This window comes from Pipistrellus kuhlii, unplaced genomic scaffold (genome assembly GCF_014108245.1).
Source record: "Pipistrellus kuhlii isolate mPipKuh1 unplaced genomic scaffold, mPipKuh1.p scaffold_m20_p_5, whole genome shotgun sequence".
NCBI lineage: Eukaryota > Metazoa > Chordata > Mammalia > Chiroptera > Vespertilionidae > Pipistrellus > Pipistrellus kuhlii.
The window spans coordinates 50,578,810-50,591,941 of record NW_023425551.1 but is presented as its reverse complement, the minus strand read 5'-3'; the positions used below and the strand labels follow the sequence as shown (position 1 = coordinate 50,591,941).

At 41.1% G+C, this 13,132-nt stretch overlaps 1 protein-coding gene across 6 annotated transcripts in view; it reads right to left on the bottom strand.

Moving 5' to 3' along the window:
- Positions 1-12,921, bottom strand: part of HMGN3 (high mobility group nucleosomal binding domain 3) — a 37,227-nt gene extending 24,306 nt beyond the window's left edge. The window contains exon 1 of one of the 6 annotated variants that reach the window (XM_045572944.1): positions 12,679-12,921. In XM_045572944.1, coding sequence (XP_045428900.1) covers positions 12,679-12,693 — 15 coding nt within the window. In that variant the 5' untranslated portion in view covers positions 12,694-12,921. The remainder of the gene's footprint in view (positions 1-12,678) is intronic. The other 5 variants (XM_036413232.2, XM_036413231.2, XM_036413233.2 and 2 more) reach the window with 5 other exon arrangements.
- Positions 12,922-13,132: the final 211 nt, after the last annotated feature.

Genomic DNA, 13,132 nt, shown 5'->3' with positions numbered 1-13,132 from the left:
AGATCTTGTAACATAGTAACCTACACCTGAAACCTATATGATCATATTAACCAATGTCACTCCAATAAATGTAATAAAATTTTTTAATTAAAAATAAAATAGCAGGAAAAAATAGCAAACTTTTTTTCCAGTGATATCTGGTACAAATCCCCCAATTTTTCATAAATTTTTAAATTTTAACAGTTCTTTTTTTGCCATATCAAAATATTCCTTTTTCATATAGTCAAATGTAGCTTTATTTTTCATTTATAATCTGTTTCTGGTGTTATAATCTATAGTATTATTATGAAAAATTAAGCAGGAATCTTGAGTATTATTAGTTAAGCATTCCCTGTGCCACGCCCAGCACTACTGAGACTTTCCATTAAAAACAAAACAAAGCAGGAGGTAAGATGGCGAAAGAATAGATGGGCGGATTCTGAGCCCTCTCCTGAAGCAGAAAGAGAGAGCAACTGAGGGTCTTGTGCTGTGAGTGTTTATTAGCAAGCTGGGAGACAGTGAACACCAGAAGAAACTGCTGGGGGGCTGCTGACAGAGGTGCCCCTCACAGGGAAGCACCCACGGGGGCTACGTCCCTGCCCGGAGCTACCTACCGGCTTGGACAGGAAACCTCGCCATCTTGAGAGGAAGATAGGATCGTGTCAGAGGCCTGAATATCCACAGCCGCAGTGACCACCAAGCATCTGTGACCCCCAGAACGCGGATCCCAGGCGGCGCGAACACCTGGCTGCACTGGGTGCCCCACTGCTCGGCGAAAAGGTCAGATTTCACGGGGAGAGGGTGGCGAGCGCTCGCGGTGAAAACAAAAAGCCTTCGCGCACAGAGCGCGCGGAAGCTGGAGGACAAGGGCGGTGATTACAAGTAGAAGCCCCCGCTGTTGGGCGGTTGTCACCCGTGAAAGTGGACGGGGCTCCTAACAGGGGAGATATCTAAAGAGCAACACATTTGGATCTGCCTCGGAGGGATATCGGAGAGTTGCGGGAGATTGCAGTTGCTCAGACCTGCCCCCTCCCCGCCTCCGTAGTTCCTGCTTCAGAGAGGACGAGGGGGGGGGGGGGGAAGCTGGAGAGGCTCTGGGAAGTCAACCTAGAAACACTGCCCCCAGAGGCTAATCCACAAATTGACTCTAGTGTAATAAAAACAACGCAAAACCTGCCTAAAAATCAGGACTGGATCATAACCATAGAGGAAGCGAATGACCATTACTGCAAATTTTAGAAAAAAATTTTTTTTTAATTTTTAAATTTTTGTTTTCATTATTTGCAACGTTTACTAAGAAAGTATTTTTTTTCTTTTTCCTCACTTGATTTTATCTTTATAATTATTACATTGTATATGTAATCAACATTATTACTACTACTAATTTACCTTTTTCATCTTATTTTCTTTTGTTTATTTTTATTATTTTTACTTCATTTGATTATATATATATACTTTTTTTTTTAATTTCAGGATTACTGTTCTACAGTCTTTATCTATCTTTCCTTCTCCAACACTTTATTCTATCTCAACCCTACCTTTATGCCTTCACCTTCTTTCCGATCTTTTCCTTTGGTACCCCGTTTATCTTAACCCTTTCCTGCTCTAGATTTTCCCCATTCCTTCTGTCTACCCCCTCCTAAAATTTCACCCTACTTGTATACATCTAATTTCCAACTACCTGCTCCAAACCCATTCACACCTCCCTCGCAGTTGTCCTAAAAACAAAACAAAACAAAAAACAGTCTTTCTCTCTAACTCTTTGAAGTTGTATGTTGAATGTTAACTATACTGAAGTTGTATGCTTTTTGTTATAAGATTGATTTGCCTATGCTTTTTGTTTGATTGTATGTCTTTGTTATTCTGGGTTCTAGTCAACACAACCACCCTTATTGGTGGTTATTAATATCGCAAACACATTTCTATTCAGTGCCTTGTGTGTTGTACCTGGTTGTGTTGTATTTTGTGCCTTTAAATCAAGGCAGGAGAGAGAGAACTACACAACCAGACATCCTAGAATAGGGGTGTCGAACTCAATCAGAGAAGGGGCCAAAATCTAAAATCCAGCCTAAATCGCGGGCCGAATGGTTTACTGAACAGTCATAAACTGTCATTGTGATGGAAACGCAGCGGAGTGCAGTGATGACAGCGTGGTGCAGGCCACATTGCAAGGCCTGGCGGGACGGATTTGGCCCGCGGGCCTTGTGTTTGACACATGTGTCCTAGAATCTAGGACCTAGATCATGGGGAGACCAAAAAACACTCCGCATATGAAAGAAAAGCAGGCTTCACCAGAAAAGGAAGTAAACGAGATAGAGGCAAGCAACCTATCTGAGCAAGAATTCAGAGTAATGATCCTAAGATGGCTAAAAAGAATGGAAGACAAATTTGACAATATGAGTAAGAACCAAGAGGAAATGAAGAAAAACCAAGAAGAAATGAAAAATGACATTGCTACTGTAAAGAACTCAATAGAAAGCATCAAGAGTAGATTACAAGAAGCAGAGGACCGCATCAGCGAGCTAGAAGACAAGATGGAAAAAAATACCCAATTAGAACAACTTCTGGGGAAAAAAATTAAAAAACAGGAGGAAAGTCTAAGGGAACTTTGGGACAATACAAAACAAAACAATATTAAAATAATAGGGGTTCCAGAAGGAAAGGGAATTGAGGAAGACATGGAAAACGTATTTCAAGAAATAATGACAAAAATCTTTCCTGAGATAGAGAAGAAAAAACCCACACAAATCCAAGATGCTCGCAGAGCCCCAAGCAAAATGAACCCCAGAAAACCAACCCCTAGGCACATTATAATTAAGCTGGTAAACACCAACGACAAAAAAAGAATTTTAACAGCAGCCAGAGAGAGACAGAAAGTTACATATAAAGGAACCCCCATCAGACTAGCAACTGATTTCTCCACAGAAACTTATCAGGCCAGAAGGGAATGGGATGAAATATACAAAGTCATGCAAAGGAAGGGTCTGAATCCAAGAATACTATACCCAGCAAGGCTATCAATCAAAAGTGAAGGTGAAATCAGGAGCTTCACAGACAAAAACAGACTAAGGGAATTTATCTCCACCAAACCAGCAATGCAAGAAATGCTGAAGGGTCTACTGTAAAATTAAAGAAATAGAAAGCAAAGAAGGAACACAGGGGTATAGAATAAAAATGGCGTCAAATAAGTATCCATCAATAATAACTTTAAATGTAAATGGACTAAATGCTCCAATCAAAAGACATAGGGTGTCAGATTGGATAAGAAAACAAGACCCATAAATCTGTTGTCTACAAGAAACCCACCTCAGAAAGAAAGATGCACACAGACTGAGGGTGAAGGGATGGAAAAAGGTTTTCCAGGCGAATGGAAATGAAAAAAAAGCTGGGGTAGCAATAGTTATATCTGACAAATTAGATCTCAGAGTGAAGGACATAACAAGAAATAATGAAAGCCACTTCATAATACTAAAGGGAGCAATCCAACAAGAAGAAATAACCCTGGTAAATATATATGCACCCAACACGGGAGCACCCCAATATATAAAAAAACTGCTGGAGGACATTAAGGGAGAGATTAATAGCAATACAATTATAGTAGGAGATTTTAATACCCCACTATCACCCTTTGACAAATCATCTAAACAAAAAATCAGCAAAGAAATATCAATCCTAAATGACTCGCTAGACCAGATGGAATTAATCGACATCTTCAGAACATTCCACCCCAAAGCCACAGAATATACATTCTTCTCAAATGCACATGGGACATTCTCAAAGATAGACCACATTTTGGGACATAGGCAAAGTCTCTTCAAATTCAAGAAGATAGAAATCATATCAAGCATCTTCTCAGATCATAGTGGCATAAAACTGGAAATTAACTACAATGAAAAAAATCCAAAGAAATCAAACACATGGAGACTAAACAGCATGCTATTAAACAAGACTGGGTTACCAGAGAAATCAAAGAAGAAATTAAAAACATCCTGGAAACAAATGACAATGAAAACACAACTATCCAAAATCTATGGGACACAGCAAAAGCAGTTTTGAGAGGGAAGTTCATATCCCTACAAGCCTATTGCAAAAAACTAGAAAAAATGGTAACAAATGATCTAACTCTACAACTCAAAGAGTTAGAAAAAGAGCAACAAGAAAAGCCCAGTGTAAGCAGAAAGAAGGAAATAACAAAAATCAGAGCACAGATAAACAACATAGAGACCAAAGAAACAGTACGTAAGATCAACAAAACCAAGAGCTAGTTCTTTGAAAGAATAAACAAGATAGATGGACCTCTAGCCAGGCTAACCAAGAAACAAAGAGAGAGGACCCAAATAAACAAAATCAGAAATGAAAGAGGTAAAATAACAACAGATCCCGCTGAAATACAAAGGATTGTTACAAAATACTAGGAACAACTCTATTCCAACAAACAGAACAACCTGGAGGAAATGGACATATTCCTAGAAAAATACAAACTTCCAAAACTCAATCAGGAAGAATCTAAAAATCTCAATAAACCAGTGACATGGGAAGAAATTGAAACAGTTATCAAAAAGCTTCCAGCAAACAAAAGCCCAGGGCCAGATGGCTTCACAGGAGAGTTTTACCAAACATTCAAGGAAGAACTAAAACCTATCCTCCTCAGACTATTCCAAAAAATTCAAGAGGAAGGAACACTTCCAAACTCCTTCTATGAAGCCAGCATCACTCTAATACCAAAACCTGATAAAGACAACTCAATGAAAGAGAATTACAGGCCAATATACCTCATGAACATAGATGCCAAAATCCTCAACAAAATTCTAGCAAATCGTCTCCAGCAGAGCATCACAAAGATCATACACCATGACCAAGTAGGATTTATTCCAGGAATGCAATGTTGGTACAATATCCACAAATCAATAAACGTGATACATCACATAAACAAATTGAAAGATAAAAATCATATAGTCATATCAATTGATGCAGAAAAAGCATTTGATAAAATCCAATACCCTTTCCTGATAAAAACTCTCAACAAGGTGGGAGTACAAGGATCATACCTCAACATATTGTAATAAAAGCTATATATGATAAACCCACAGCCAACATCATACTCAATGGGCAAAAACTAAAACCATTCCCTCTAAGAACAGGAACAAGACAGGGATGCCCACTCTCGCCACTCCTGTTTGACATAGTACTGGAAGTACTAGCCATTGCAATTAGACAAGAGGAGGAAATAAAAGGCATTCAAATTGGAAAAGAAGAAGTAAAGTTATCCTTATTTGCAGACGACATGATATTGTATATAAAAAAACCAAAAGTCTCCATTAAAAAACTAATTGACTTAATAAATGAATTTGGCAATGTAGCAGGATACAAAATTAAAGCCAAGAAATCTATGGCATTTCTATACACCAACAGCGAATTTATAGAAACAGAGACTAAAAAAGCAATTCCATTTACCATCGCACCAAAAAAATTAAGATACCTAAGAATAAACTTAACTAAGGAAGTAAAGGACCTATACGCGGAAAACTACACGACACTGAAAAAAGAGATAGAGGAAGATGTAAACAGATGGAAGAACATACCATGATCATGGATTGGTAGAATCAACATCATCAAAATGTCCATTCTTCCTAAAGCAATCTATAGGTTTAATGCACTCCCTATTAAAATACCAACGGCATATTTCACTGACCTAGAAAGAACTCTCCCAAAGTTCATTTGGAACAATAAAAGACCCCGAATAGCCACAGCAATCCTGAGAAAGAAGAGTAAAGTAGGAGGGATCTCAATACCAGACTTCAAACTGTATTACAAAGCCACTGTTCTCAAAACAGCCTGGTACTGGCACAAAAACAGACATATAGATCAATGGAATCGAATCGAGAACCCAGATATCAATCCAAATCACTATGCTCAATTAATATTTGACAAAGGAGGCACGAATATACAATGGAATCAAGACAGTCTCTTCAATAAATGGTGTTGGGAAAATTGGTCAGATACATGCAAAAGAATGAAACTATTGTGTAGATCACCAACTTACACCATGCACAAAAATAAACTCAAAATGGATACAGGACTTAAACATCAGATGGGAAACCATAAAAATACTAGAAGCATCCACAGGCAACAAAATCTCAGACGTATGCCAAAAGAACTTCTTCACTGATACTGCCCCTAGGGCAATGGAAGCTAAAGAGAAAATAAACAAATGGGACTACATCAAAATAAAAAGCTTTTTTACAGCAAAAGAAACCATCAACAAAACAACAAGAAAGCCCACTGTGTGGGAGAACATATTTGCAAATGTTACCACTGATAAAGGTTTAATCTCCAACATCTACAAACAGCTTATACAACTAAATAAAAGGAAAATGAATGATCCAATTAAAAAATGGGCAATGGATCTAAATAGAATATTTTCAAAAGAAGACAGAAGGAAAGCCAAAAGGCACATGAAAACATGCTCAAGGTCACTAATTATCCGAGAGATGCAAATCAAAACAACAATGCAGTACCATCTCACACCTGTCAGAATGGCCAACATCAACAAATCAACAAACGACAAGTGTTGGCGAGGTTGTGGAGAAAAAGGAACCCTCGTGCACTACTGGTGGGAATGCAGACTGGTGCAACCATTGTGGAGAACAGTGTGGAGTTTCCTCAAAAAACTGAAAATGGAACTCCCATTTGACCCAGTAATCCCACTCCTAGGAATATATCCCAAGAAACAAAAAACACCAATCAGAAAGGATATATGCACCCCTATGTTCATAGCAGCACAATCTACAATAGCTAGAATCTGGAAACAGCCTAGGTGCCCGTCAGCAGATGATTGGATCCAAAAACTATGGTACATCTACACAATGGGATACTATGCTGCCATTAAAAAGAAGGAATTCTCATCATTTGCAGCAACCTGGATAGAACTAGAGAACATTATGCTGAGTGAAATAAGCCAGTCAATAAAAGAGAAATACCACATGGCCTCACTCATTTATGGACATTAAAAAAACATTATAAACTGACAAACCAAAAGATAGATATAAAGACAGTAAAGCAACAAGCAGACTGTAAAATTACACCAGGGAGAGTAGGGAGATCTGGGGGAGATAAGAGATCAACCGAAGGACTTGTATACATGCATATAAGTACAACTAATGGACACAAAACTCTGGGGAGGGAGGGTATGTGGGGGGGGGGGGCAATGTTAAAATATGTACACAGATAATAATTTAATAAATAAATAAAAATTTAAAAAATGAAAATTTAAAAAAAAGTCTTACTTCCAAAAACTAATTACAATGTTAGTTTTTAGGAATGTCATTATAGGAATGACAAAGTACCTATAAATATTACATAAAGCTGATTTTATTTTATAGATTCAATACATTTTTTATTGATTCATATTTTTATAGTATTATGCATTTGTAAAATTCTAAGTCACTTAAATCCTAAAACAGTTCAATGACAAGCCTACATTCCTATTGCATTTACATTGGAATTTAAATACTTTGATTTAGTGAAGAAATGCAAATTATTGCAGGAAACTTGTGTATGCTATGTCCTATATTTTCTATTTTTTAATTACTATAACTATGCTCATTTCCACAAAGAATAAAAAAGATTCTTCAAAAACAACGAAGATAAAACATTAAACTTTTCTGTTTTATTATATAATATTTATAAAAATCACTTTTTCAAATTTAAATAAAATTTCATATTCATATTTCAAAAAAAAAAATAAAAATAAATAAAAACAAAACAAAACAAAAAAAACCTCACCAAAACTAATTCCATATTTCAAAACAGGAGTCAGAAAGCCTTTCTCCCATCCCTTTAACCCTTCATTTATAGTATAAAGAAACTTCATTTTAAGTATAAAGAAACACTAGTGTTTACATCCCAAATTTTAAGTATACTTCATTTTAAGTATAAACTTCATTTTACTTCATTTTAAGTATAAAGAAACACTAGTGTTTACATCCCAAATTCATGGAAAATCTTCTTAGAAGAGAATTCCTGATGTGATACACTAGACATCTGTATATATAAAAGCCTAAGCAACTGTCAGGGTAGAATGACTGGAATGACCCATCACTATGATGCTCACTGACCACCAGGAGGCAGTTGCTCAACACAGGAGCTGCTCCCTGGTGATCAGTATGCTTCCATGGTGGGAATGCTGCTCGCCAGAAGCCGGGCCTGAGGCTGGCAAGCACAGCTGCCATGGCGGGAGCCTGTCCAGACTCTGCAGACTCCACAGCAGTACTACAGAGCAGAGGCAGCAGATGCAGCGGGCCTGGATAAGTGCACGCTGCGTGGCGCCTGGTCCAGTTTGGGCTCTTTCCTAGCTGCCTGCCGCTTGGTGCATTACTACATCCCCCGAGGGGTCCCAGATTGCCAGGACTTCGAGGAGAAAGAAAATTAGTACCTGGGTGCATTAGAGAGAAACTACAAACAAACAAGCAAAAAAACCAACAAAGGCAGAGAACATCTTAAAAGTAGTTAGAAGAAAACTAGCAGGTGGACATCCTCCGAGGGGTCCCAGCTGTGAGAGGGCACAGACTGGGCTGAGGACCACCCCCACCCTCTCACACGAAATTCATGCACTGAGTCTCTAGTTTCTAATAATTCTAGCGATGAGGAACTGGGAGGGAGGGGGGGGAAGAAGGATGTGAAAATGTGTTTGCTACTGCTAATCATGCCTCCCTGGCTGATACTCTTTGTAGAACATCAGATCATCACCAGATAACGTGACCTCTGCAGACATCCATGGACATCTGACCAGAGCAGCCTGGAACTCAGTCACACAGTGTCCCACCACCACCGTGGTCCACGAATACTGTAATTTTCACTGCCATTCCACTCACCATTAATGAGTAGTAACCCACTGAGCCAACACCCATTAGGTAATAAATACATGGGAAAGTCAATTTTATTTAAATCTCACAAACTCAGAAAGAGATTAAATGTAACTGAAGAACTCTTCACTGTTGAGTGATGTACTACTAAATGAAAAATACTACAGCAGTAATAAAAAGCCAGCTGGTTTAATGTAGTCTTTACATGCAAAGATACAGATAAAATAAAGATATGATTAAGAAATGTAAGGCCCACCGAAACCGGTTTGGCTCAGTGGATAGAGCGTCGGCTTTGGGACTGAAGGGTCCCGGGTTCGATTACGGTCAAGGGCATGTACCTTGGTTGCGGGCATATCCCCAGTAGGGGGTGTGCAAGAGGCGGCTGATCGATGACTCTCTCTCATTGATGTTTCTAACTCTCTATCTCTCTCCCTTCCTCTCTGTACAAAATCAATAAAATATATTTAAAAAGAAAAAAGAAGAAGAAAAGAAATGTAAGGCCCAGCCAGCATGGCTAAGTGGTTGAGCATCGGCCTATGAACCATGAGGTCACAGTTTGTTTCTTGGTCAAGTCAGGGCATGTGCCTAGGTTGCTGGCTCGATCCCCAGTGTGGGGCATGCAGGAGGCAGCCAGTTTATGTTTCTCATCATCTCATCATTGATGTTTCTCTTCTCTTCTCTTCTCTTCTCTTCTCTTCTCTCTCTCTCTCTCTCTCTCTCTCTCTCTCTCTCTCTCTCTCTCTCTCTCCCCCCCCTCATCCCCCCTTCCTCTCTGAAATAAAAAAAATATATATATATATTTAATGAAAAAAAAGAAATGTAAGAATGTTTTACATTAATATATATATTATGGGCTTTGAGTTGTGTGACTGAAGCCTTATCAAGTAAAGATACAATTTGAAGAGGCATTCCAATGCCTGATAACAGAATGACTGTTTTTTTCTTTGTATGTGAGTTCTATCCACATTTTCAAGACCAGCCCAAATTCAACCTTCTTTTTTTTTTTCTTTTCTATCCTACAGCTTTTAGAACCTATACTACATATTCTAGAACATACATAAACTTAATATTATTCAATTATTTTGTATCTGCTACTCTAGTCACCTCATTGAATTAAATATAAGCTCCGTGAGAACAAACTGTGCATCCCCGTGGCATTAAAGCTCTGTGAGGATTCCAGATGTTTTTATTACTTTTAAATTTTATTATACTTTTATTCCTGATGGTTTATGCCTCTTCTTCTTCTGAAGAAGCCTAAACATGTGCTCATTAAGTAATTTTTCTTAATTTCTGGGAACAGGTTAAAAAAGAGGTCAAGATGGCAAAAAGTACTGTGAGGGCCTTTTTACAACTTATTATAATGTAGAACAGCAGTCCTTCAGTAAAAACAACAACACCGAGAATGTAAATGTTTTGACAGTTACTCCAGCTTTGCAAATCTCCAAAGGCTATGCACGGATTACGTCCAGTTCTTTTCTTTGCATCTAGGCATGCTTTGGCCATGACTTTCCAATATAAATTCCAGTGAACTCCAGGATTCCCCGAGGCAGCTATAAAGTTTAACTGACCAAGTAGCCATGTTTAACTTGTGGCTGCTCCTGTCCAGGTCTTTGAGCTCTAGGTGCAAATGAAGACCTTTCTATTATTCAAGGAGAAGTCTGTCATCTCTGAAGAACACTCTGATGTCCTGAGGGATGATACACAGATGCCTAATACCAGAAGGCCTGGCTAGCTTTGTCAAGGGGTTCGCTGCCTTCCAGAGAAATAAAACAACAATCAAAAGCCAGCTCCTCTTCTGTTTTTCTTTCCTTTCCTTCTATTTCCTTAAGAGAGGTGGACGATGAGGGAAAGAAAAAGTAATGGGTTCACCAACTCTGGCTCTTGAACAACATGGATTCTACCATGTCAGGGTCCATTAAACATAAAGGGTTTGTGCACATCGAACCTACTGCTTATCTAAATTTGTTAATAATTCTAAGGAAAGGAAATGGCACCAACTAACCCTGTAACCCATTTCTCCATGATTAGTTCCTTTGACTCTACTAGAATTCCAAGCCTTGTCATTAAAGCTCAGATAAAATGCTGAAAATGGTGACACCACTTTAATACAACAGGGATAGGAAAAATACTTTCATAAAAATTAAGTTCCAATAATGGATCTCAAGTGTTAGCACCCTCCATAAGCCATCCATCATCTTCGTCTGGATGTATCTTGGCTTTCCTAAATTCCTCTTGACCCACTCAGCACTAAATGAAGAGAATGAGTAAATCATGTTTGAAGGTAAGAAATTTGGACCTACAGAATCTAATTAAATCTTTGGAACTAGCTACTGGTTGGTGAGACAGTGGGTGCTTCACGTTTCTAATCCCCAGTGCAATGGTGATAGCACTCCTCAAGGTGTTCCGAGGATACAATGAGATAGATAATGCAAGCCAACTATTCTCACAGTAAGAGGCACACAGCCTGTGCAAAATAAAGTAAGATTTTTAAATATATATTTTATTGATTTTTACAGAGGAAGAGAGGGATAGAGAGTTAGAAACACTGATGAGAGAGAATTATCGATCAGCTGCCTCTTGCAGGATGTGCCTGCAACCAAGGTACATGCCCTTGACCGGAATGGAACCTGGAAAGGTCCCAGGTTTGATTCCGGTCACGGAAGGACACATTAACTTTTTAATGTTAAGTATATACACAGCAGGTCCCAGGAGACAAACCGGTTTCAGCAAACTAATTTTTTTTTTAAACTGGTTTAATTAATATGGTTTTTTTTTTTTTAAAGGAGTAGAGACAAGTTTTCATCATTTTCCATCATGACGGACAATGCAAAAGCTGCTGTATTTTTTTAACTTCCATATTTTTAAGTCATGCATTCGCTTAAACACACAAACCCGTCCACAGTCTTTCACACTGACCGATAAGACAGAATATCATTTGTAATTGTGCTTCAAATGCAACACCCTCGCTGGTGGACACTGCTGGGAATGGGCGCAGGCCGCGGGCGGAGGGCGCAGGGCACTGCCTCCGCAGCAGCCGCCCGCACACCTGTTTCCCCGGCGGCGGAGGAGGAGGCCTGCCCATCCCGCCCCGGGACGGCGGGCCGCTGCGCGCTCCGGAGGAGGCTGGGTGTCCGGGCCGCGCGGAAGGGGGAGAAGATGCGACTCCAGTGACCCCGTTCCCGCTGCGCACGGAGGGCGCACCCGCCTCCCCCGCCGTGGGTCTGGGTCGCGGGAGCGCACCGGGGGCCGCGAGGGTGGAGGGGTGACCGGGCCGGCGCCCCCACTCCGCCGCCGCCGCTGCGCTCCGCTCTCCGGCCCCGCCTCGGCGCCCGGCTGACTGACAGCGGAGTTGTGCATACGGGTCCGCCGCCCGCGGGCAGGGGGGTGAGCGCTATTTTAGACACGGCTTTCCCCCTCCCGCAGCCTCACAGCCGCCGCAGCGCGCACGGCCCGCACGGGCATAACCCCAACATCTGTCCGACTGATCTCTCCCCGCCTCCCTGTGCCTGCACCCCGTCCCCCTCCCGCCGCTTCCCCGCTCCACCCCCCGCACTAACTACAACCCCTTTCTTGCAGGGGGAGATGGAAACCATCCCCGCAGAGAATGAGTGCAACAAGAGGGGGAGCCGCGTCGCTGGGCCGAAAGTAGCATCCAGGGACCGACGGGGGCGCGCGGACGGAAGGAGAGAAATGTCCACAACACGCATCGGGGAGCCAAGAGAGTCGCAATCGCCGACTTGGTTCTGCGCGCAAGCCATTGCCATGGCAAGGCTTGCTGGAAGCACCATTGGAAGTCCTTATTTTTTTTTAATTTTTATATTTTGGTAAGACTTACCTTTCTCTTCGGCATAATGACTATGTTCGTGCAGCTAAAAAAAAAAAAAAAAAAAAAAAAGTACAGCAACGGGCTGGACCTGCTGGGACCGCCGCTGGATGTGGCCGCCGCCGCCGCTGCTGCAGCTGCTGCTCACGCGCGGGGCACGGCCTCCCGACCTGCACCTCCGCGGCTCCCTCCGGGGGCCCTGGACTCGCCGGCCTCCCCGCTCCGCCAATCGGAAGCGCCGGCAGCTGGCCGCGAGGCTCCATTGGCTGCGGCAGCGTTCTAAATTCCACGAGGGCACGCCCACCTCTGCGCGCTCGGTAGGCGCTGTTGTAGATTCCAATTCACAGGGAAAAAAAAAAAAATTAAAAAATCTGCCTGGCGACTGAGCATGCCCAGTTCTACTAGCAAGCCCCAAGCCACAAGCTCCTGGAGCAGCTTCATTGTGTGGCTGCTCCCTCTCTGGATT